Source organism: Natrix helvetica (assembly GCF_964273705.1).
Source record: "Natrix helvetica genome assembly, chromosome: 9".
NCBI lineage: Eukaryota > Metazoa > Chordata > Lepidosauria > Squamata > Natricidae > Natrix > Natrix helvetica.
In genome coordinates, this window is record NC_138560.1 from 990996 (window position 1) to 1017045 (window position 26050).

Here is a 26050-nt window from a genome sequence, read left to right on the forward strand (position 1 = left end):
AGCTAAAACCTCAACTGCTAACCCAGATGACGGGGAGGCTCCTTCAGTCTAATATGCAGAAAGCTAACAGTCACACTTTGCCATCCGATAATCCAGCAAGTCCTTGTCTTACAACCATTCTTAACAAATACATTAATTCGCTTAACAACCGTGTCAAGAAAAGTTTGTAAAATGGGGCAAAACCCAGTTGGCTGAGGAATTCTGGGAATGGAAGTCCGCCAGTCTTAAAGTGGCCACAGTTGGAGACCCCTGCTTTAGATAGAGCTCATTCCTTGTTTTCAGCACAAACCCTTAATCTCCACAAAGCCCAGAATAAGCACACTCCCTTGCCTTACGAACTTCTCCTCCCGCCCTCGGTTTCTGCCTTGGATTCCAGATGCCTCCCTCCTCTGGTATGGCAACCCTGGGCATTCTTCGTAGTTACGTCTTTCTTTAAGACATCTGGACTCTCCACTATAAATCGAGATACTAAGGCTGCAGCCATTGAATAATGGGGGAATTCTCACCAAATCAATAATAAAGGACACGCAGAAGGAGAAAAAAAGGGGAGCATGCTAATTTTATTACTTTTGTCCAGGCTTGGTAACTTTTAAGACCTGCGGATTTCAACTCCCAGAATTCCTAGGGCCAGCGGTGCTGTTTTCCCAGGCTGGGGAATTGTGGGAGCTGAAGTCCACGGGGCTTAAAGCTACGAAGTTTGGAGACCCCCGCTGTAATCACTGGACAGGGAAATGGTGGTATATAAATTCAACAAATAAATGAAAAAATATTATGTTAAGCAATGCCAGTGTTCTGGGATTCAGGAAGCATGCATAGAGGGCTTCCTTCTGGGGTTGAGCAGAGAGAGGTGGAGTAGAGACTTTTGGAACCAGGAGCTGAGGTGCTCTGCATTATGAAGTGCCCTACAAACTAATTTTAATTTATCTAACCGCCTCCTCTCGAGTTGTGTGCTGACTTCAGTTCCCACAAGGGCCCTTGACGGCTTGCAAGGCAGCAAAAGAACCCTTGATTCGGCCACCGAGGTGGAAAATATTATCCCCTTTAAACCCCAGAAAAGAGGCTTAAATGCTCTTGTGGCACTTCAATGTGGCAAAGCAATCACAGCCGGCCCCTTAGGAGCAGGTGAACAAGGTGTCTTCCCTCCCTGATTGTGCAATGCAATCTCTTGAGTTGGCCAACCGAGCAGGTTCTCTGGATTAATTCTGCCTTTTATGTCTGATGCAGATGTTATCTTGCCTTTTTTTTGTTGCACCAAAACAGAATAACAGAGTTTGAAGGGGCCTTGGAGGTCCTCTAGTCCAATCCTCTGCTGAAGCAGGAGACCCTCTACCTTTCCAGACTAAGGCCAATCTTTTCTTGAAGACCTCCAGTGATGCAGCCCCCACAACCTCTGGAGGGAAAAGCCCTTCCACTGATTAATTGTCCCCACGGTTAGGAAGTTTCTCCTCAAGGTTTTGATTATGATCTTTAAAGCGCTTCATGGCATAGGACCTAGTTACATGCAGGATCGCATCCTGCCCCACACATCCCTACGACCAATTCGCTCACACAGAGAGGGACTTCTCCGGGTGCCGTCCGCCAAACAGTGTCGGGGGGCGACATCCAGGAGCAGAGCCTTCTCTGTGATGGGCCCAGCCCTGTGGAATGACCTCCCCCGTGACATCAGGATTATTTCCGATCTCCGCTCCTTCCGTGTACAGTTGAAGACCCACCTCTTTCAATCATCCGGCCTGGCTCAACCGTAACCTTTTCATATTCCTCCTGACTGTCTTTTTTAAATTTTAAATTTTTATTGTATATTGGGTTTTTTTATTAGACGGGGCATGTTAATGGTTTTAATTTGTCTTAATGTTTTAATCTATTACCTCCTCCGTGCATGTATGTCTTTGTATATATGTATGTTTATATATGTCTTAGTGTACGCCGCCCCGAGTCCTGCCCGGAAAGGGAGCGGCTAATAAATCCAAATTTATTATTATTATTATTAATTCCAGGTTGCTTCTCTCCTTGCTTAGTTTCCATTGTTTCTTGTCCTGCCTTCTGCCTCTTTGGAAAATAAATTGACCCATCTCTTCCTTGTGGCAGCCCCTCAAATAATGGAAGACTGCTACCATGTCACCCCTGGCCCTTCTTTTCACGAGACTAGACATACCCAATTCTAGTCTTCATATGTTTTGGCCTCCAATCCCCTAATCATCCTTGCTGCTTTTTTCTGCACTCTTTCCAGATTCTCAACATAGCAACGAAAACTGGATACAGTCAGTCATATTGGGGGGGCGTTTTATGCTGGAGCTGGCTGATGGAATAAGAGAGAAGACCCATCCTCCTCATGCACTTGGCTCCTAGTTTTATTTAATTCCTGTTAATTTCAATGTTTTCTATATTTTTAAAAATCATAATAAGCCACCCAGAATTATTTTTGTATAGTGAGGTGTGGGACGTAGAGGAAGAGGATAAAAAGGGAAAAAAGAGACCACTCCCGTTGCAAGAGCAGCTGCAGCTGTCCCAGGGCAAAGCATTAAAAAGGGGGACCCTCCCAGATACCTCCCAAAAGAGCCACGGTGGCCGATAAGGAAACAAAACCCTACCCCAACATTTGCTCCTCCCCCCCCCCTCCTGCCAAAAAAAGTATGAGAAATTTGGAGAAGTTGGACAGTCCAAAGTTGGAGAAATTCATATAGTCCGGAGTTTCCCCAGGGACTCTTGGGAGTTGTAGTTCTACCAGGGGTGGGGCCTCCTCCAGCTCCTCCCCCTGGAGTTTGAGGTTGGGGAGAGGTGCCCTTGCTTGCCACTGGAGGGCGCTGCAGGCTTTGTGGTTGGCTGGATGCTCCCCCATCCACTTGGGAAGGGTCCTGGGTTTTTTTGGGGGGGGGGAGACTTTTCTTTTTGATGAGGTGGATTTGGGAAGGAAACTAACCTGGTTTTTCCAATCTGCTGATTGAAATGTAGATCAGGGGGTTCTGAGCCTCGGTAACTGAGACCTGTGGACTTCAACTCCCAGAATTCCCCAGCCAGCCATGCTGGCTGGCTGGGGAATTCTGGGAGCTGAAGTCCACAAGGTTGGACACTCCTATCATCGGCATTTGTTTGGTCAAAGTTGGGGGGGGGGAATATTTTTAAGAGAGAAGGCGGCTCAGCTGCTCCATGGATTACGTGTTGCCTTTTAAAAAGAAATTAGGAAAGTTCAACTTGATTTTCAAATTACTATTTTTTTTAGTTTTTGTTGCTAAAATAATTTGCTTGTGGGGTTTTTTTGGAGAGAGATTTGTAGGCGAGGAGGCCCAGATGGAAAGGAGGAGGCTGGGCTTCCATTGGGTCTCCGGGAGGCAGAAGAGAAATGTCCGTTCCCTTCCGGAGAGTTTGACGGCAGCTTCTGCCTTCGGAGGGGAGACTCAGCCCACCCCTCCGCCTCTCCCCTTTCCCCTTCCTTCCTTCCCAAAGGCTTCGTACACCTTGGGGAAAGTGAAATATTGAACCCCATATTCGAAGCCCCCCTAAATTCCTTCCTTCCCTTTTCTCTCTATTCTGCCTTGTATTTCCTCCTTCCTTCCTTCCTTCCTTCCTTCCTTCCTTCCTTCCTTCCTTCCTCCCTTCCTTCCTTTTTCTCTCTATTCTGCCTTATATTCCTTCTTGCCTCCCTTTTCCTCTCTATTCTGCCTTGTATTTCCTCCTTTTATTTTTTTCTCTATTCTGCCTTATATTTCCTCCTTCCTTCCTTCCTTCCTTTTTCTCTCTAGTCTGCCTTATATTTCTTCCTTTCTTTCGCCTTCTCTTCCTTCTCCTTTCCTCTTCTTTCTTTCTTTCTTTCTCTTTCTTTCTTCTCTCCTTCCTTCTGTCTCCTCTAATGCTCTCTCTGTGTGTGGTGTGTGTCTCCCCTTCCCTTCCCTGATCCTGGGACGGGCTTCCTAAGTGAGCTGGGCCTGATGAGCCAGGCTTCCCATGGGGCTTTCCCTCCCTTCCCGTCCTCCCCCCACCCTCAGCGTGGGTGTGGGTGTGCTGGGCTGGCCACCTACGCAGCAGATCTCCACTGTGGATGCCATATGATTGTGCTTGTTGTTCCTCGTTGCCATGGTGATGATGTTGGTTTAGCAATCAAACTTTGGATATTTTCCCCGGATCTTGGCTCACAGGGTTTGCAAGGCTGGGCCTGCATTCCCACTGGCTTTTTCCCTGTGGAATTTCCCACGGCTTTCTCCCCACCCGCAGAGTCAGTGCCCTCCTCCAGATGCCTTCAGCGGCATCCACGCCTTGGCCTTTCTGATGCTGCCATGGTTCTCCGAGGGCAGATGCCTGGGGTCAGACTAAATGACCTCCAGGCATCCTTTGGTGAGACTTGCAACCTCTGAACAGCCCTCCTGGCGGTCGTCTCGGCTCCTTCCTCCTTATTCCAGCCCCTGTTGTGGGTCAGCACATCAGAGCCAAGTCTCAGACCAAAATAATCCCTTTTATTTATATTCTTCTTTGAGGTCTTCTCATTTCTTGGCTTGTAAACTGTTTTTTTTTTCCAGACCAAACTTGGAAATGGCGAACTGACCTTGAGACAGGCATTTGCTCTGCCATCTCCCAGCTTTTCCCAGGCCGGGCAGGCTTGACTGCTGTCAGAGAGACGCTTTGGAAGGAGCAGGTAATACTGTCAGGAAAAAGATCCTTTAAACACTTGGCAAAACTCGGGAGTACCAAGCTCCATTCCTTTTTGCTGTATTTAGTCATAGCCTTCCATAGGAAGCTGCCTTTGGGCTAAAATTCCTCCATCTAAGTATATAAATACACACACACACACAATTTTTAGAGTCAACCATCTCATATATGTTGGCTCTCAGCAGCTCACAAAATGAAACCCCCCCCCCCCCCGCAGCAAAATACAATAAACTGAATACAAATAGTCCATAAAACCTATTAAAGGAAGATTATCAAACCTTAAAAACCACAAACCATTTAAAATCCATTCCCCACAAGTAAGACAGCTGTCTAGCAGGGCTCCACATGTACCCAGCACGAAAGGAACGGCAAAACATAAATGCAAGTTATTGTAATTGCCTTTATTTGGAAGTGTTATCTCACAGGAGGCATTGGAAGAATTGCTAGGCAGAATTCCATCTCCCATCTATTTTCCCTGTTTTCTTCTTGTGGAACAGAAATTTGATTCTAGCTCCCTTTCAGTTAATACGTTGCAACGATCCAACATGGATCCTAAAATTTGTTAAATGGATCAGGTTGGGCATAGCTGCCCTTAATTTCTGTGGCAAGGAAGGGAGGGAGGGACAGAAGGAAAGAAAAGGAAGAAAGGAAAGAAAAAAAGGAAGGCAGGGAGGGAGGGAGGGAGGGAGGGAGGGAGGGAGGGAGGGAGGAAGGAAGGAAGGAAGGAAGGAAGGAAGGAAGGAAGGAAGGAAGGAAGGAAGGAAGGGGATGTCTGAGGCAACTTATGAGTTGAGGCATCATAGGATCTGGCTGAGATAGGATTAAAGTGTTACTTTGCAAAACTTTTGATCTTGCTGCAGTTCTAAATTTGGTTGATTCATTTGTTTGCTTGTTTATTCGACTTGTGGTTGTAACTTGAGGATTCCCTGGATCAGGTGGCTCCTTCCTGTTGTAAGGTTGACATGGAGCAGCAGTTCATTTAGTGACCATTCAAAGATACAATGGCACTGAACAATGTGACTTATGACCATTTTTCACACTTCCAAAAGGCAGCCTCCCCGTGGTTACGTGATCACAATTTGGCCACTTGACAACTGACTCACATTTATGACGGTCGCAGTGCCCTGAAATCACATGATCCTCTTTGGCAACCTTCTGATGAGCAAAAGCCACTTAACGTCTGTGTTACTAATTTACCTGCTGCAGCGATTCACTTTACAACGGTGGCAAGAAAAGTTGTGAACGGGGCAAAACTCACTGAACAACTGTCTCGCTCAGCAACATAAATGCTGGGCTCCATTGTGGTCGTAAGTCGAGGACTACATGCATTAAATGAGCTGAACCCCTTTTGGGGGGGAGATGTGAGGCTCCCCACGAGAAAAGCCGTGCCTGATTGGGGGCTTCAGCCTTGCCCTAGATTTCTGCAACTCCCCCCCCCCCGCTACCTCCCCCCCCAAGGGAAAAGCCGGTGAGGCTCCTGGGCAGCCGCAAGACGGCGAAATGCTCTGCTGCGGCCGTCACAACTCTGGTTCCCACGACATCAGGGGCCGCGGGTGAGTAATCTGAGCGCCAGCCGCCTTGGGGATCCGTGCCTTTAAAAGGCAAAAACGGCCCTTTTTCCCCCTTCCAGGAAGACAAAAAAAACCCCCAGAGAAAAAGATCAGCAGGGAAATCAGCCGAATGAGGAGGGTCCCTTGCAGAGAGAGGCCTTTCTCCTGACTTTGGGCCAGGGGGGGAGGGGGGCACCGTCTGGCTCCGGGGGTTTTGGGAAGTGGCCTTCAGGGAACGGCCGGAAGCCTTGACCGCTGGACCAGGTGGCCGGTGGGGGCGCCTGCAGAGCTTAGGAAGGGGAGACCCTGGCTCATTTTTCAAGAGGGCAGCTGGTCCTCCACTTACGACCGCAAGGGAGCCCCAAATTCCTGTTGCTCAGAGAAACGTTTATTAAGTGAGTTTTGTCCCACTTTAGAACCTTTCTTGCCACGGTTGTTAAGTGAATCACTATAGTTGTTAGGAACACGGTCGTTAAGCAAATCTGACCTCCCCATTGATTTTGCTGGTCAGAAGGTCGGCAAGGGGATCATGTGACATCATGTTGCGACCGCCATAAGTACGAGTCAGCTGCCAAGTGTCCAAACTTTAGTTATGTGACCACAGCATTGCTGCAACAATCGTAAGTGTGAAAAATGCCTTTTTCAGTACTGTCTTAACTTTGAACAGTCACTAAACGAATCATTGTAAGTCAGTAGGACAGAAGCTGAAGGAGAAGCAAACTCATAATGTTTCACTTCCCCCCACTTCCCCCCCCTAAAAGAGACAAAGGGGTGGGTGGGCTTCAAGGATTTCCACAGGGAGGTCGTAAAAGGGATGTAGGCTTCTCTGCTCAATGTTTGTTCACCCCTCTTTTAAGGGGGGTTGGTGGGCTTAGTCTGTATGAAATGGATGGGGAGGGAGGGAAGGAAGGAAGGAAGGAGAGGGAAGAAGGAGGAGGAAGGAAGGAAGGAAGGAAGGAAGGAAGGAAAGGAAAGGAAGACGTTAGGAGGGAGGGCTTGCGTTTTTTTAAGACAAAGGAAGAAAGAAAAAGAAAAATATTTTCCTTTTGCAAAAATGAAGCATGGGGTGGGGGGAGTTAATCATTTGGCCCCCGCAAGGCGATAAATGAAAGCCAGACTTTCCTGAACTTCGTACCCTCCAGGTAAGTTGGGTGTCAGCTCCCATCGTTCCCGACCGCCACACCTGTCCGTTGCTCCCTTCCCTTTAAAACTACCCCGGACTTTCCGCCTTCAAAAGTCCCTGCAGAGAATCTGGTTTTCGCTCACACCGAAGCCAAGAATTTAACTTCAGCAATGGAGGCTGTGGGGGTTTTCTTGGGGTTTTTTTTTTTTTTTTTTTTTTGCATTTAGTGCAGGCCCCCCCTGCCCCCCCCCACAGCACCTCGTGTTTTTTGTGACAGCTGTGGTGTCCCCGGGGTCACGTGATCCACTTTTGCGACCATCAGACAAGGATACTCAATGGAGGAGACAGATTCACTTAACAACCGTGTTCCTAACTTATGAAGCAAACAAAGTAATAGCCAAAAGCCAACATGGATTTGTCAAAAACAGATCATGCCAGACTAATCTTATTGCGTTCTTCGACAAAGTGACAAAATTAGTGGACCAGAGGAATGCCGTCGATATAATTTACTTGGACTTCAGTAAGGCTTTTGATAAGGTAGACCATAACCTACTACTAGATAAAGTAGAAGAATGTGGGTTAGACAGCACCACCACCAGATGGATTGGTAATTGGCTGACCAACCGCACTCAACGTGTAGTTCTCAATGGAACTGCATCTACATGGAGGGAAGTATGCAGTGGAGTACCCCAAGGCTCTGTTTTAGGCCCAGTACTCTTCAACATCTTCATCAATGATTTGGATGAGGGGATAAATGGGGAACTCATCAAATTTGCAGATGATACCAAGCTGGCAGGAATAGCCAACACTCCAGAAGATAGGCTTAAGATACAGAAGGATCTTGACAAACTTGAACATTGGGCACTATCTAACAAAATGAAATTCAATGGTGAAAAGAGTAAGGTTCTACATTTAGGCAACAAAAACGGAATGCACAGGTACAGTATAGGTGATACCTTACTCAGTAGTAGTAACTGTGAAAGGGATCTTGGAGTCCTAGTGGACAACCATTTAAATATGAGCCAGCAGTGTGCAGCAGCTGCCAAAAAAGCCAACACAGTTCTAGGCTGCATCAACAGAGGGATAGAATCAAGATCACGTGAAGTGTTAATACCACTTTATAATGCCTTGGTAAGGCCACACTTGGAATACTGCATTCAGTTCTGGTCGCCACGATGTAAAAAAGATGTGGAGACTCTAGAAAGAGTGCAGAGAAGAGCAACAAAGATGATTAGGGGACTGGAGACTAAAACATATGAAGAACGGTTGCAGGAACTGGGTATGTTTAGCTTAAGAGAAAGAAGGATTAGGGGAGACATGATAGCATTATTCCAATATCTCAGAGGTTGCCACAAAGAAGAGGGAGTCAAACTATTCTCCAAAGCACCTGAGGGTAGAACAAGAAGCAATGGGTGGAAACTAATCAAGGAGAGAAGCAACTTAGAACTGAGGAGAAATTTCCTGACAGTAAGAACAATTAATCAGTGGAACAGCTTGCCTCCAGAAGTTGTGAATGCCCCAACACTGGAAGTCTTTAAGAAGATGTTGGATAGCTATTTGTCTGAAACGGTATAGGGTTTCCTGCCTAGGCAGGGGGTTGGACTAGAAGACCTCCAAGGTCCCTTCCAACTCTACTATTGTATTGTATTGTATTGTATTGTATAACTTCGGTATTTCATGAAGAAAAGTCGCAAAATGGAGCAAAACGCATTTAACAAATGTCTCACTTAACAGCAGGAATTGTGGTCGTAACTCAAGGGCTACCTCTATGAAAGAACAGAAAGCTATAAACCCCCCCCCCCCTCAAAGGGACTGCATGGGGCCATGTAATCATGGGCCAGTTTGGGTCATTTGCAGGGGGGTGTCGTGTCTGACCCCAGGAGGCCCACATTCTGTGTGTCCCCCCTCCCCCTGCAGCCCTTCCTTCCTTCCCTCCAGCGGCTGCTATTCTCCCCCACCCCCCCACCCCCCCACCCTCTCCGGCTGCTGAGGATTTGGCCAACACGTGTTTTCTCTCCAAGGCGGAATGGCTTCAGAAAACCAGGCCCCGTGCATTCCTGGGCCGTGACTTCACCATGAGACACCAGGGAGAGTGCAAGACAAGCGGCTGCCTCTGGCTTTGGAGGGTGCCGAGACCGACCGGCAGGGCCTTCCTGGCTTCGCCTCATTTCTCCTGAACCCCAAAACCCGGCTGAGCTTCCTTGGAAAGGGGTCTGCTCCCTCTTGGTCCCAGATGAACAGAGCTGGAAGGGACCTTGGAGGTCTTCTAGACCAACCCCCCTGCTCAAGCAGGAGACCCCTAGACCTTTTTCAGACAAACGGATGTCCAATTTCTTCTTAAAAACCTCCAGTGATGGAGCACCCACAGCTTCTGGTGGCAAGCAGTTCCACTGGTTAATTGTCCTGACTGTCGGGGAAATTCCTCCTTAGTTCCGGCTTGCTTCTCTCTTTGATGAGTTTCTACCCATGGCGTCTTCTCCTGCCTTCGGGTGCTTTGGAGAATAGGTTGACCCCCCCCCCTTCTTGGTGGCTGCCCCTCAAACGTTGGAAGTGCACAGCTGGCTGAGTTGAAGTCCACAAGTCCACAAGATGCCAAGGATGGGGACCCCTGCCCTAGATGGACGGAAACTGGCTCCATTTCCCCAAAAAGGACAGGCGGATGGAGGAGAAATCACGCCTTTCATCCCCCCCTCCGTGGCCCTCCCCATCACTTCTCTCCCTCCCAGCAACCCCCCCCCCCCCAAGAGACTCCAATTCCCCCCTTGGGTTGCTGGCTGTGGATTGCAACCTTCCTGCCCATTTTTCTCCTCCTGGCTGCTTGGAACCGGCTGCTCTAACCACTGCACCCTTGGCCAGCACCGTGCACACCCCGCCCTCCTCCTCCTCGGGCAAGGAAAGGTGAATCGGCCCTTTGTGCTGGGCGGGGAGAGGCTGTGCCAGCCAAGATGCCCTGGTGACGCTCGGCTGGCTGGCAAATCGCAGCTTTCCCCAGCTCACCACAAAGAGCCCGTTCTCTGCCCGGTTCGGCATCCTGGGAGGGAGGGAGGGGGAGCTGCCTGCTCACCCACCCACCCCAAATCGGACCCCATTGTACTTTGCAGCTGATTGACAGAGAGGGCATTATGGGAGGGGCTAAGCCCCCCACCCCGCCTTTCCTTTCCCAGAATCCCCCTCGGGAGGGAGAAGGGCAGCCTTCTCTCCACGGCTCTGTTTTGCAAGCATGTCTGTGCGTTGCACAAGCGGGAGCGAAGGATGGGGCTGTGCCTTCCCTCCCCATCTGGATCCTATTTATTTTCCTTTCCTCTGAGCCGGCTGGGAACTCCTGAGCTGGCAAAATATTACTTTGAATGGCAAAGAGGAGGGGGGGGTCAGCTTCTCCAACCAGGTGCCCAGCCCCCCACCTCCCCCAAGACAGTCAGGGGATTGCAGGCCAAATGCAAAGAACTGTGTTTCCTCGGTGCAATTTACCTGCAGGGGTCCTCAGACCCTTTGAGTTTATTCATCCATTTATGTTTCCCCAAGAGGCTTTTTTTTGGGGGGGGGGGGGTTCTTCCCTGCACCGTGGCCATCTTCCATCTTGCACCCGGCAAGACACCGTCCTCCCCATTGGAGGGAGTTGGGGGCTCAGGGAAGTGTCCTGTTAATCATTAAAGGAATCTGGAAGACCCCCCTTTGGGCCCACCGGGCTGCCCTTCCCCCAGCTCAGCCGAGAATCCCAGGAGCCCCTCCCCTCTGCCCCCTCCCTGCCCCCCCCCTCAGCCCCTGCTCTGCTCAACTGCCGGAGGTGGGGGGGGGCAGAAGCGGCCCCCGGATTCCCAGAGGGCCCCTGGCAGGGGCTTCTCTAGGCTGGAAGCTAAGCAGGGCTGGCCCTGGGGGTCTGCAGGGTGACCAGGACAGCGGAAGACAACAGAGAAATGACCACAAAGTCCCCAATTCTGTTCAAATTCTCAAAACGTGGTACTGGTAGTCTTTGACTTATGGCCACCATTTCAGCCCAACATTTCTGCTACTAAGTGAGACATTTGTTAAGTGAATTTTGCCCCATTTTTATGACCTTTCTTGCTGTTTTTTGTTGAGTGAATCCCTGCCATTGATGAGTTAGTCACACGGTCGTTAAATGAATCCGGCTTCCCCGTGGCCTTTGCTTGTCAGAAGGTCGCAAAAGGGGGACACTGACCGTCATAAATACGAACCAGTTGCCAAGCGCTTGAATTTTGTGACCATGGGGAGGCTCAAACGGTCGTAAGTGTGAAAAACGGTCATCAGTCCGTTTTCAGTGCTGTTGTAACGTTGAACGGTCACTAAATGAACTAAGTCGAGAACTGCCTGTATTTCTGCAACTATCCCCCTCCCTCTTTTTTCTGCTGCCTTTACCCCTCCCCCCCAAGCCCCAATGAGCCCCAGCCCAGAGAGGGGAGGGAGGGGGGGTCAAGAGGCAGAAGAAAGAGGGAGGGGGGGTCAGGAAAGATGCCCTCTGCACCCTCTCAAGTGCCCCCCATTCCTGCTTCTCCAAGGCTCTCGTGGGGCTCCCAACACAGCCACCGTCTCCCCTTGAGGTTCACCCGGAATGAACCCCGTCTTCAAAGAGCAGCACTCCAAGCTACCCAACAGGCTGAGTTGGTTCAACAGGTGAAGCTTCTCCTGAGGCCAGTTACACACGTGTAGAGGCAGATGCCGTTGCGTGTCTCAACAATCCTGCATAGAAGCGTGCATTTGGCGGGGGTGGGGGGGTGGGGGGAAGGGAGTGAAGTTGTGGTTGTTCCATCACTGGAGGTTTTCAAAAAGAGACTGGACAGCCACTTGTCTGAAACGGTCTGGGCCGGCCTCCTGCTTGAGCAGGGGGTTGGACTAGAAGACCTCCAAGGTCCCTTTTGACTGATTCTATTATCCTATAATCCTAGAACATTTAATCAGTGGAAAGGCTTCCTCACCCGGGGGTTTTCAACAGCCTTGTCTGAAATGATCCAGCCTAGGGTCTCCTGCTTCAGCTTGAGCAGGGGGTTGGTCTAGATGGCCTCCAAGGCCCCTTCCAGCTTTATTCTGATGGATTGATTGAAATGATCCAGCTTGAGCAGGGGGTTGGACTAGAAGACCTCCAAGGCCCAGCTCTATTCTTCTAATCGGGGAGCGTCTTAGCCGAAAGTCGCACGGGAGGGGGAGGGGGCTGCTGCCTGAAAGCCCATCCTCCGCCGCCGCCGCCGCCGCCCTCCCCGTCGTTTTTTCTACCTGCGAACAAAGGAGAGTTTTTCACCTGGTCCTCGGGCGATGCCCCTGGGGGACCCGAAGCCCCGCGCTGGGGAGGAAGGGGTTAAAGACCCCCTCCCCCCTCCCCCAACAGGAAACTGCCTGGCAGGAGGGAGTGTGAGAGAATCCCTCTGCCCTCCCCCCTCGCAACGCTTCCCTTCCCACCCCTTTGCCTGCCCCTCCCTCCCCCGCCCCCTTTCCCTGCATCTTCCAGCTGGAATCTGTTGCTCGCCTTGTCTGGGCTGCAGCCGCCGCCAAGCTCCTCTGAACCCCCCTTCCCCCCCGACCCCACCCCAGAATCTCCCCCGGCTCCCCATTCTCCCCTCTCCCACTCCCCCCCCCCGGACCTTGGGAAGAAACGGGGCCGGGAGCTCCGCAAGATGTGAGCCCGAGGGAGGCGGCTGGGGGGGCTGCCTTGGCCCCTTCCCCACCCAGGCTGGGAACGGCGGCGGGGAGCGCGCGGCGATGGAGGGCAGCAGCAGCGGAGCCCGCCTCGGGGGTCGCCGGGGCCATTGCTAGGGGAGTCCCGGGCGTTGCGGAGCCCCGGTCGTGGGAGCGGGCGCCTCCGGGGATGGGTCGGAGCGAGAAGCCGGGGGGCGAATTCTTCTGACTCAGCCCGCCCCCTCCCCCCCCTCGTTGGCAAGGCTTGCCCCGAGGCACCGACCGAGCCCTTCCCAAGCCCGCTCCGGACGGTGAGTAATTGCCCTTGGAAGCGGGGGTTTCCACCGGCCCCATCCCCTGGCTCCCCATTTCCCACCCACCCACCCACCCCCGCGTGGGCTTTGCTCCTGCCGGGGGATTAGTTGACCAGACTTATGTGGAAGGTGTGGGGAGGGTCCCGTGTGATTCCTGGGGTGGAGAAGAGAGGAAGCTCGGGGATGTTTCAAACCCATCCCGACTCTTCCCCCTCCCCACGAATGTCTTCCCCTGGGGGGGGTGTAGATTGGGACCTCTCCAGGGGGCTGCTTCTCCTCCCCTCTGCCTCCTGGACTTTGGGGGGCTTAGCTAAGAGGAGCCACCACCCATCCCCATCAGATGGGGGGCATTTGATTGACAGGCTAGCTAAGGTGTAGACTTTGCCCCCCTCCCCCAAAGAACTGCCTGTCCTAGATGGACCTGCCTGAGCCCCTGGGGGAAGGGAAAGATATTTATGGGTGCTCCAAGAAGCACCCCACATTCTGCCCCCTTCCTTGGTTGTTTCTGCTCCTGGGGGGCCAAGAGGGAGACGGTTGGGATGGATTGTGCACCTCCCGAAGGAAATCCTCAAATCAGCAGGGCTGGGACTGAGAACTTGATCTGGGGGGACTCCTTGCAGGGAAGGCCCCCCCCTGAATTGGGACCCCCAACTTTGCCTCCTCCTCATCTGACATCCTGATGGTCTGGATTCCTGCAGAGCTGGCTAGTTTTTGGAATCCCACCTGAAGATTTACACCTGGTCAAAAGTTTGGGGCTGCCGGAAATGCCCTTTCTGGGGCTGAAAATACAGACAGTCCTCGACTTACGACCACAGTTGTTAAGTGAGACATTTGTCAGGCAAGTTTTGCTCCAGTTTTACGACTTTTCTCATCACTGTTGTTAAGTGAATCACTGCAGTGTTTAAGTTAAAAGCCCAGTTGTTAAGTGAATCTGACCCCCCCATCGACTGCTTGTCAGAAGGTCGCAAAAGGGGATCGCGTGACCCCGGGACAGTCATAAATCAAAGCCAATTGCCCAGCATCTGAATTCGGATTCCATGACTACCAGGATGCTACAGTGGTCGTAAGTGTGAAAAAATGGTCACAAGGCCCTTTTTCAGTGCCGGAACTTCTAATGGTCACTAAGTGAGCGGTTGTAAATCGAAGACCATCTGCAGACCCCGCAGCTGAGGTTCAATCCTCCTGGCTCCATTCTTCCACCAACAAACCTGGGGGGGGTTGGTTTTTTTTTTTTTTTGCAAAGGCTGCCTGCCCCCCCCCCCCCCTCCTCTCCCTCTGCACAGCTTCTTGGCTGCCAGCCCCATCTGGGATCTTCTGTAAATCAGCTTTGTGTAAGTCACTTGGGGCTTACTTTTGGGAGAAAGTGGGGGGGGGGGCTCTCTTGCCTTAGGGAGGGGGGAAGGAGGGGGGCAGGCAGATCTTGCCCCTCGGTGCTCCCAGCTTGGGATGGTCCCTGCTGTGGCATCCAGAGTGAGGAGGTTGGTGCCAATTTTGCAAGACCTGGAAAGCCAGGATCCTGGTTTAAGGCCCAACTCTTCCTCCCAGCCATTGTTCCAAGGAACAGCAGGGAGAGAGAGAGAGGGATTCGGGTTACAGAAATTAAAGGAAAAGGGGGCACTGCCAACCCTTGGGGAGCTAACGGGGGTCGTGCCCTGGTCCCACTCCTCCGGCAAAGAGCAGGGTGCCTTGCCAATTCTTGGTTTCTGGGATTCCAGTCTGGGTTCTGGGACCTCCTGAGCATCCAAAGGGGGGGGTGAAGGGTTCTTTCCTATCGCTTTGGAAGCTCAGGAATCGCTTTTCGCAAAAGTCCTGGGAGTCGTTGCTTTGTGGCGTTGCTAAGTTGCACGGCATTGTTTGGTTGCTTTAAGAGGAGGGGGGGCTTTGAGTGGCCCCGAAGACTGTGAGGAGAAGGGGGGGGGAATCCCTCTCGGACTTAGGTCCACAGGTTGCATGGCTGCCTTCACTTTGTGGCCAGTGGGGCTGCTGGATGGGGATGGATTTTCGGTGGGGAGGAAAAGAAGGGTGGGTATCCGGTGCCTGGGAGAAGCCTGATCCTTTTTGGGGTGCCAGGGGAGGGGAGGGGGCGGGGAAACAAAGAGAAGAAGCGTGGAGAGTCGCCCAAAGTGGGCACGAAGGGGTGTGGTGAAACCTGGAATTTGGCAGAGTGGGTGGCAGCGGCTGCCAGGTGGGCTCCCAGAGAAGCCGAAAGGGGGCAGGGCCAACCTTTGGGGGCAAGCTCTCCTTCCTTTCCCCCTCCTCCTCCTTCTCTGGCCCCCCTCCTTTGGCAGGTTTGATGCTGGGGGGCTGGTGAGGGGCTTCCTTGCAACTCGGTGGGCGTCAGACTGAAGCCTTCCTTGTCAAATTTGTCTCTGAGGGCCCTGCATTCTGCAGAACTCAGAGGCACAGGGGGTCCTCGACTTATGACCACAACCGAGCCCCAAATTCCTGTGAGACTTTCGTTAGGCGAGCATTGCGCCATTTTTACGACCTTTCCTGCCACAGTTGTTAAGTGAATCACCGCAGTTGATGAGTTAGCTAAGTGAACCGGGCTTCCTCCTTGATTTTGGCTTTGTCGGGAGGTCGCAAAAGGGGATCACATGACCAAGGGACGTTGCAACCGTCATAAATGTGAGCCCAGTTGCCCAAGGGTTTGAATTTTGATCATGTGATGCTGCAACGGTTGTTAAGTGTGAAAAACGGTTATAAGTCACTTCTTTCCGTGTTGTAACTTTGACAAAGTTGGAACTTCTCCGTAATAAATCCAGTCAGCCCAAGGAGCATCAAATAACAGAATAACAGAGTTGGAGGGGACCTTGGAGGTCTTCTAGTCCAACCCCCTGCTCAGGCAAGGGACCCCAGACCAGGGGACTCCCACCTGGGCAACTTAAAGACTTGCGGCTGGCTGAGGAACTCTGGGAGTTGAAGTCCGCAAGTCTTTTAAGTTGCCCAGGTTGGAGACCCCCCCTGCCCTAGACTATTCCAGACAAGCCCAGACTCTTCTTAAAAGCCTTTGAATGGCAGCTAAAAGTCGAGAACTGCCTGAACTGTGAAGAAGCCGAAGACTTCATGGGCTGCTGGTAATCTTCTGGGATCTTGTGATCCAATCCAGCAAGACAGGCAAGCAAGAGAAGCCACTTTTCTTTGGATACCAACTGCAGGTGCAGGAAGAGGGGGGCAGGGAGGAAAACTCACCTCCACGCAGTCTTGGGTGTGTGTGTGTTTTTAATGCCAGACGGAGACACGAGCTGTGATGTGTTGTGGATCTCAGGCCAGAGGCTGGGGACGAGCTCAGATTCGTGGTTTATGAGTGGACAAAAAAAAAGAGGGGGGGGAAATCAGCCCGGCACCAATTCAGCCCCCCCCCCCCCCCGTGTTCTGCCGGCAGTTCTGGTGACTCTCCCTTCTTTGGACCTCCCTCCCCCTCGACGGAGTTAGGAGAAATCTTTGGTACTTATTGTTGGAGACATTTATTTCGATGGGAAAAACAGAATTACAATAACAAAATAAAAAGAAGGAAGGAAGGAAGGAATAACAGTATCAGAATAATAGAATTGGAAAGGGACCTTGGAGGTCTTCTAGTCCAACCCCTTGCCCAAGCAGGAGACCTGGCTGGGGAATTCTGGGAGTTGAAGTCCACAAGTCTTAAAGTTCCTAAGGTTGGACACCTCTTATACTCCAGTCCAATCTCTTCTTGAAAACCTCCAGTGATGGAACCCCCACAATTTCTGGTGTCAAGCTGTTCCACTGGTTAATTGTTTTCACTGTCAGGAAATTTCTGCCTAGTTCTAGGTTGCTTCTCTCTTTGGTTAGTTTCCATCCGTTGCTTCTTCTTCTGCCTTCAGGTGCTTTGGAGAATAGCTCCCCCTTCTTTGGGGCAGCCCCTCAAATACTGGCTGGGGAATTGGAGGTTAGAGACTGGATGTGCTCATAACTTTTCCTTTGCATTTCAAACGAAGGTCCATTCATCCCAGGTCATGCTGCCTGTGGAACAGCCCGCCACTGGGACAAGGAGGAGCAGGGTCTTCCTAAGCCTTATTTCAAAATGGTTCAGTTCTCTTATGTTGTGCAAGCGATCCTCACAATAAAGGAGAATATTTGTAGCTCATAGTTGAACTGTGGGGTCCTTGGTGTGCTCTGGTTTCCTTGCAGACGTTTCATGACCCAACTAGATAATATCATCAGTGCTAGAAGAAGTGGTGTTTGCAGAGAAGAGGAGGAAGAAGACTATGGGGTCCTGTAGTTTCATGACCCAGCTAGGTAACATCATCAGTGCTAGCAGTAGAAATCCTGCGACCGGCTTGAAAGGGTGGTAGGGAAAACGTCGGAGATGCCCCTCTTATTGTCCCACTTAGGAGAAAAAAAGTAGGAATGCAGCAGCCGCTGTTGGATCCTGAGACTTGGCAGCTCCTGGATTCCAAAGGCAGAAATTCCTGTGAGATTCCTGTCTTTCCACACCAACTTGATCCCAGCTGACGGAGGGAGGGAGATGGATAGATGTATTGTTTTTGTTTCTCGACTAATCCAGGCCGTCTTTCTCCTCCTTCTTCCACGGCCTCATTCTTTTCTTCCTTTGTTTCTGGCCCTCCCTCCCTCTTCCTCTTCCCTCTCAAACAGCATCAGCTGGAAAGTCCCGGGTTCAGATTTCACCATGAATGCTCCCGCCTGGGAATTCTGGAAGAGGAACACCTCGGGGGGGGGGGGGGGGGGGAGAGGCAGGCACCGAATTGGGGAAAGGACTTCTGTGGAAATAAAGGCCCCTTTGAGGGACTCCTGGAGAGCCTCGCACTCAACATCTGCTCCCGTGCAGGAATCCAGATGGAAAATTCTGCTGGAAGGCGGTCAGCGAAGGGAGCCCTTCGTCTCGCGGGGTCACGGATCCATCCCCCTGTCCGGCTGCTTTTCCTACTAGGAGGAGGAAAACAGAATCTGCCTTTGTCTCCATTAATTCCGTTCTTCCCGTTCTCCGGAACTAGAGAAAACAACTCTTCCCCCAGTTGTCCCAAAGGTGATTTATTTTTTTCTCCCAAAAGGCAACTGGACTTTCTTGCTTTCTTTTTCCTTCCAAAACATTTCACTTATCATCCAAAAGGCTTATTCAATTGTGAGTAGGAGGAAATATGAATCGAAGAAGCTTCTTGGATGGGAAGCGAAATGTTTTCAAAGAAAAATAAACACGGAAATCCGCTTGTCTTTTGGGGCAAAAAAGTACAGATAATCCTCAGTTTATGACCCCCAATTGGACCCAAAAAGTATGTTGGTAAGTGAGAAATGTGTTAAGTGAGTTTTGCCCCATCTTAAAATCTTTCTTGCCACAGTTGTTAAGTGAATTCCTGCAGTTGTTAAGTTAGCAACGCGGTTGTTAAGTGAATCCGGCTTCCCCATTGACTTGGCTTGTCAGAAGGTCGCAAAAGGGGATTGCATGACCCCGGGACACTGCGACCGTCATAAATACGAAGCAGTTGTAAAACATCTGAATGTAAATCACGTGGCCGTAGGGGATGCTGCAAGGGTTGTAAGTGTGAAAAATGTAACAAGTGGCTTTTTCAGTTCAGTTGTAGCTTCAGTCACTAAGTGGACTGTTTTAAGTCAAGGACTGCCTCTCCCTTTGGGACAAGCAGGGCCTGGAGGATTGAGGCTTTCCATAGACATTTCTTCATCCTTCTTTTCTCTGCAACTTCTGCAGAGATTTGAAGGGGCTCTTCAGATGAACAGAGTTGGAAGGGACCTTGGAGATCATCTAGTCCAACCCCCCGCCCAAGCAGGAGACCCTACAAGACTGACAGATGGCAGTCCAATCTCTTCTTGAAAGCCTCCAGGGATGAAGCTCCCACAACTTCCGAAAGCAACTTCTGTTCCATGGGTTGATTGTTCTCACTGTCAGGAAATTCGTCCTCCTTTCTAGGTTGAATCTCTCCTTGGTCAGTTTCCATCCATTCTTCCTTGTCCGGCATTCAGGTGCCTTGGAGAACAGCTTGACCCCTTCCTCCTCTCTGTGGAAGCCCCTCAAATATTGGAAGGCTGCTATCCTGTCTCCCCTGGTCCTTCTCTTCTCCAGACTGGCTGTGCCCAATTCCTGCAACCGTTCATCTTATGTTTTATTCTGTTTTATTCAGGGGTGAAATCAAGCAGGTTCTGACAGATTCTGGAAAAACCGGTTGCGGAAATTTTGAGTAGTTTGGAGAACCGGCAAATGCCACCTTTGGCTGGCCCCAGGAGTGGGGAGGGAATGGGGATTTTGCAGTACCCTTCCCCTGCCATGCCCACCAAGCCACGCCCACAGAACCCGTAGTAAAAACCATTGAATTTCCCCACTGGTTTCATTCTTCTTGGGTCTGCCCTCCTCCGAGCTCCAGTTGCTTCTTTCCATCGCCTTTCTTCTTCCCCAGTTCCTAATTCTCCCCGCTGTCCTCTCCTGACCCCCTCCCAGTTCCTGGGATTCCTCCTTAAAGCGTGGCACCCCAAACCGGACTCCAGATGGGGGCTGGCCCACGCAGAGGAAAAAGGATTAAAGAATTCCCAGGACTTAAATTCTACTCCTGTTGATGCAGCTGAAACAAAAAAGAGCTTCCTTCGCTGTTTTCCAGCCCCTTCGTGCCAGGCCACTGACTCACGGTCTGTTTGCAGCCCCCCCCCCCCCCCCCGCACGATTCCCTGAGCTGGGAGGACTGGGAAGAGGGAGGACGGCATCTTTCCAGCTGCCTAACTCTCGGGATAAATGCCACAGTCCAAGGTGCCACACCTGGAATTGAAGGAGAAGTCTGTTCCTCCTGCAGAGGGATTTTTTTTTAATTTAGATTTTTATCCCGCCTTTATTACTTATCCAAGTAATGAAGTAATTCAAGGTGGCAAACATGCCTCCTCCTCCTCCCTCCTGTTATTTTCCCCATAACAACAACCTTGTGAGGTGGATTGGGCTCAGAGAGTGTGACTGGCCCCAAGCTGTTTTTCATGACTGATCTGGGACTAGAACTCCCAGTCTCCTGGTGATTGGCCCAAAGTCACCCAGCTGGCTTTCATACCTAAGGCAGAACTAGAACTCACCGTCTCCTAGTGTCTAATCCAGACCCAGGTGTATCCGACCTGCAGCCTGTGGTTGCATATGCGTTCCTGCACATCTTGTAATGCAGCCCCACAAGATATAGTAAAAAAACCACCTGAAAACAATAAACTAACATTGTTGTTTATATACATTAAGTGCAATGTACATTTTACAGAAGGCCCAAGCATTGCACGGGACCCAGGAAAGCCAAGAGTCTGGACACCCGTGCACGGCATCAAATGGGTTGTTTTGCACAGACATGACCTCATTCTAGCTGACGGAGGTCCATATTTCCGCTTTCTACTGCTGTTAGGAGAAGCCACAGAAGGCATCTGTCACACAGAAGATAATTTGAACCCCTGGAGGGTTCTCCTGCTTGGAGGCCTCGGGAGTCCCAACAGATGTGGGACAGGCACATCATCTGGAAGGAACGTGGATGAAGCTTTACCAAAGGAAGCTGCTTCCCACCCTCAGCTGGAGAATTCTGGGAGTTGAAATCCACTCTTCTTAAAGCCACCAAGGCTGAAGATCACTGCTCTTGACCAAGGTTCTTCAAATTTGGCAACTTTAAGACTTCTGGACTTCCACTCCCAGAATTCCCTAACAAGAATGCATCCTTTTGGACGTGAATCCCCCCCCCCCTTGGGATTCCTGCTTATTCTCTTGCAGTGCCTTCCTCTACTACCTCTCCGCTCCAGGAGGCAAGAGGGAAGAAAAAGGAATGGCTGGCTGGAGAATTCTGGGAATTGAAGTCCACAAGTTAAAGTTGCCTGGTTTGGAGGCCCCTTCTCTAGAGCAAGGACCGCCCCCCCCCCCCCCCCCCCGCTCTGGAGAGCAACCCTTGCACAGGATTCCCTCCCTGGCTGAGGCCACCAAGGCTGGGAAAGCCCAGAGGACATTATCCAGAAGGAAAAGAATCCTCTTTCTTTCCCAGTAGAGCTTCTGCTTTCCGGAGCATCCAAAGGCTTTAGGTTAGGAGAGGACATTGCCCAGCCCAGTCGCCAAGAAGGCAGAGGACGGGGGGGGGGGGGGGGCTTTTAGGTCGACCAGAAAGGCCCCCTCCCCCACCCCCAGTCCCTTCCTCTGCAAACTCTCTGCCTTTAAACGGCAGGGAAAGGACTCCATTTCATCTTCATTTCCACTCCACCCTGAACCGGCCCTCCTCCTCCTCTCCGCCTTCCCAAGGGAGCCCTTTCGTCTCCCTCCTTTTTCTCGGAGTTCGCCAAGGCTTCCCCCTACCAGCTGCTGGTCGGAGGAATGTCGGAATGTCGCCTTTGTCCAGCTCAAGGCCAAACTGGATTTGGAAAAGCAAAGTAACAGCTTTTTCACAAGCACTTCGCACATCATTCTTCCTCCTCCTCCTCCTCCTCTTCTCCTCTTTCAGGAGCTCTTTCCTGCCATCAGTTCTTCTCACACTGAGCAACTTCGGGTAGCCTCTTGCAAGCAAGGCCCAGGTTGAAGGGGGCTTCCCTGCCCCCTCCTCAAATGGCGATGTTTACCTGGAGGAGCCTTGAGCCCAACTGCAAAACTGGGATGGTTTTTTTTAAAAAAATTCCTTTGAACCTTTCTTTGTTTTTTCTTTTTTGGGGTCCCACCACAGAGCCCTACTCCTTATAAGCATCCAGCACTTACTTACTTACTTACTTCCTTCCTTCCTTCCTTCCTTCCTTCCTTCCTTCCTTCCTTCCTTCCTTCCTTCTTTCTTTCTTTCTTTCTTTCTTTCTTTCTTTCTTTCTTTCTTTCTTTCTTTCTTTCTTTCTCTTTCCCCATTTAGCATTTTGGTAACCCCACCCTCCCTCCCTGACATGGTTGATGATCCCAAGGTGGGTCATGAAATGTCTGCAAGAAAACCACTAAGCTCAGAGAGCTCCAAGGACCCCCAAATCCAACTCTGGGCCACAAAGGCTCTCTTCTACTGGAGCCCCACCACGGGGGTAGCCGATTCAGGGGAAGCGAAGGCCCAGGAAGGTTCAATTTGCCTGGAAAGAAAAGTTTCAGGGGTTGGGATGTCCTGTCCCACGTCTGGAGGACGGGGGCAGAGGGAGGAGAAGAGCTCAGGATGAGGCGCTGGATAGCAAGGAAACCAGCATCCTTTCTTGTTTATTTTTAATGTTGGGAAATGAAAAAAAAAAAACTCTTGTGCAGGAGGGTACAATTTAATTTATGTAAATCAGCAACAACTGCTCCTTTTCCCACACTCCGGCCAGCGGAGAGCAAGGTGAGACAATATGAAAATGCAAACAGAACTCAGACATCCGTTGAAGCCAAACGGGCCGGCCGAGAAGGGTATTTTTGGCCCTGGCTGATGAATCAGGAAGTTGGTGTCTGGGCAGCCCCCTTTGGAGAGAGTCACCGAGGGGGGCTGAGTCCCAGTCAGCATCCCACCCCTCGGGCCAAAGCTTTTGAGGAAAGGAAAGGAATGGAATTGAGTCCCAGGTTTCTGTTGCTAAGTGAGTTTGGCTCCGTTTTACAACCTTTCTTGCCACCGTTGTTCAGTGAATCAACATCATTGTTAAGTTAGCGACATGGTTGTTAAGTGAATCTGGCTGCCCCGTTGATTTTGCTCGTCAGAAGGTCGCCAAAGGGGATCACGTGACCCCAGGACACCACAAGCATCATAAATACAAGTCAGTTGCCAGGCATCCAAATTCTGATCGCGTGACCAGGGGGGTTTGCAACAGTTAAGTGTGAAAAAGGGTCATAGGTCACTATTTTCAGTGCCGTTGTAACTTCGGACGGACACTGGACCGGGGTTCTGGCAGTCACTACTGCCGGTTGACTTGTAGGCGCACCGCACGGACATGCGCTGTGCAATAAAACCTGTCCTGCGCAGAAGCAAAAAACGGAGAAGCGGTTTGGGGGCGGGGCAGGCCTGGGTCACTGGCGGTTCCAGCCACCAAGCCCCTCCCAGTCCGCCTGACCCGGCCCGAGCTGCTAGGATCCCACCACCACTGCACTAAACGAATGGTTGTAAGTTGAGGCCTGTCTGTAAGTGAGGTTCTCCGTCTTTTCAGCTGATGCCCTGAAGTCAGAGAGCCACTTTTGACGCTGGTTTTATTCCGCTTCCTCTAAGCCTTCAGGAATGGACCCTTTTGCAGTTGTTCATGGGTTTTCCTTCCCACAATCCTCCTGGGGCCATAGGAGTGTTGCAGCCCCAGCACATCTGGAGACGGACTTATCCCCCAGACCTGATAAGGACACAGAAGAGAGAGCTGTGGCCGTGTGTCTTCTCACCCAAGTGGCCCACTGCACAGCCAAGCTGGCACCAAGCTGCGCAGCTGGCATCGCTGAAAAGATGCACAGAGTTGTGACCCAGATGTTAAAGTGCTGATAGCCAAAGGGATAACTAGCCCCCCGTTGCTGTCCTTTCTGTGGTCCTTTGGCCCATCTGGGGGGCAGGGTGGTCTTCTCGACCTCCGGAGTTGGCAAAAGGCTGCCCCTGACTCCTCCCGCAGGGGGGTGGGCGTGTGGTGGCTTTCTTGCCCCTTTGGGCTTGAACTGGGCCTGGGTTGCTCAGCCAGGGGCGCCAGGAGACCCAGCCCAGGAGATCCGATGCCTGGCGGTCCTTTTCTCCTCCAGGAATCCTGCGCTGGCTCCTTTCAGATCCTGCCTTCAATGGATTCTTTTGTTGTCTGGGCCTAGAGAACTCTGCTTAAAACGAGAATGCCTGGGTGTGTGTGTGCGTTTCTGGATACACAATTGAAGCGACACAACATTCATTTGTCATATGGCACTTCCACCTCTTATTTCAGTAAAAAAGAGGAGCACGGGGGTAAAATGCCAAAGATAGAATATAAAGTCTGAAATCTTAACAGGAAGATGAAAAACATATGTCGAAATTGCAAATATAACTTGGTTTGTCGCAGCTGGGAAATCTCCAGGACGGGCTCTGTTTTGACACGCTGGAGACTTTGGGCTGTGCAACACGGCAACCTGTTTGTGTCTCTCTCTCCCCCCCCCCAGGAGAAGTGCCCGGGGACCCCAGCCTCACCATGCCCGAAGGTGCCCGCCGGGGCAGCACCAAGGAAAGAGGCAACCCAGGTTAGTGCATGCTCCCATGTTGCATTCACCCAGATGCCTGGGAAAGGGAGAAGGGTCCATGGGGCGGAGGGGGGGGAACAGAACCCCTTCCCCAAATCTTTGCTCCGATTCTGGTTTGCCTTCCAGGATTTGTGCGTGGCTATTGTGGCCGTTGCAGACCTTACTTTCTTCCTCCCCCCTTTGGAGAGCTCTGACGGGAGGGAGGTGGAGAGCAGAGAAGGGGCAGAGTGCGGGTGGGTGGGGGGGTTCCCTTTCTTTGCATGCTGCACCTCCCAGCATGCCTTGCGAGAGAAACCACAGCTTTGAAAGGTGAGAAAAAAACCCACAAAGGATGTGAAGAGGCAGGAAGCAGCTTTTTTATTCTTCTAAGGGTGAAAAGAGCCGGAGGGGGTGGGGGGAAACTAGTTGCCTTCCCTACCTCCAAGTGGGCTCCTTACCTGTGCCTCCCCCCCACAACATTCGTGGCTGCGAGGCCCGGGGTCTTTGGGGGAAGTGACTGCAGACCCTGTTGCTTCCTCCCCCAGCAGCCCCCAGGCCCTCCTCTACCTCCTCCCTGGCCGGAATCGGGACCAAGATGGCGTCGGACCCCATCCTGGGCAGCTGCACCTCGGTGAACACCGTCTGCTCGGACAGCGACCGCCCCGTCAGCCTCAGCTCTTCGGCCTCCTCCGCCTCTTTGCAGGACGGCCCCAGTGCCTTCGGCGGCAGCACCGGGCTGGGGGGCTGCCCCCCTCCTTACTCCCAGCAAAACGGCAGCGACATCAGCCTGGATCTGACCCCTGTGACGCTGCTGGACCGGCTGGAAGACACCCTGGGCGATGGGCAGCAGTGCTGCGGCTGGGCACCGGGTCCCGGCCGGGCCAAAGAACGGCGGATCAAGCTGTCCCATCTGGACCGGGTGGTGCTGGAGATTGTGGAAACGGAGCAGGCTTACGTCCGGGACCTCAGGAGCATCGTGGAGGTAGGAGGGCAGGAGTGGAGTGGGGGGAAGGGAGGGCAGGAGGAGAACTTTGGGGCTCACAAAGGAGCTTTGGAGCATACAAGCATGCAACTCCAGACTCTTTAAAGCAGCTGCATCCTCTCCCGGATCGCTGGCAATGGCTCAGTTCCTGGAAATTGAGATTCTGGGAGTTGATGCCCACCCATCCTAAAAGATGCCAGGGTTGAGCAGCATTGGCCTAAAATGGCATAATTCTTTGCCTGGCTTTGCAACAGCCCTGCAATGGGCCAGGCCGGGGGGGGAGAAAGAACAGCTTACTGCAAAAGCTGTGCTGTTCCAGCAGCTCCCCTCCCCCCATTCAGCAACCCAGCCTCTGTGCGTTTGTGTGTGTGTGTGTGTGTGTGTGTGTGTGTCTGTCTGTCTGTTTGTCTGTCTGTGTACCTGCCTTCTCTCCCAGACCAGCTAAGGGTCTTTGCATGGGTTGTCTGATGTCGTCCCCCCCTCTTTTCTTTCTGCACAGGATTACCTGGGCTGCATTATCGACTGCGGACAGGTGTCTCTGAAACCGGAGCAAGTCGGCGCTTTGTTTTGCAACATTGAGGACATTTACGAGTTCAACAGGTGAGACAAGTTCAACAGGTGCAGGGGGACCTCTCTTGGCTCAGGCTGGGGAGGGGTCGGTTGGTCTTGGGAGTTCAGGGCAGGGCCAAATGTAGGTATGTTTATTTATTTATCCAATTTATTGGACACCCATCTTACCACAGGATAACTCTGGGCAGC

At 51.7% G+C, this 26050-nt stretch overlaps 1 protein-coding gene across 4 annotated transcripts in view; it reads left to right on the top strand.

The window, feature by feature from the left end:
• PLEKHG2 (pleckstrin homology and RhoGEF domain containing G2) overlaps nt 1–26050 on the top strand; it is a 58441-nt gene that overhangs the window by 12589 nt on the left and 19802 nt on the right. For 2 of the 4 annotated variants that reach the window (XM_081962443.1, XM_081962446.1), the window contains exons 1-4: nt 12835–13247; nt 24253–24330; nt 24855–25291; nt 25791–25891. In XM_081962443.1, coding sequence (XP_081818569.1) covers nt 24282–24330; nt 24855–25291; nt 25791–25891 — 587 coding nt within the window. In that variant the 5' untranslated portion in view covers nt 12835–13247; nt 24253–24281. Of the gene's footprint in view, nt 1–4508; nt 4625–12834; nt 13248–24252; nt 24331–24854; nt 25292–25790; nt 25892–26050 lie in introns of those variants that run through there. The other 2 variants (XM_081962444.1, XM_081962445.1) reach the window with 2 other exon arrangements.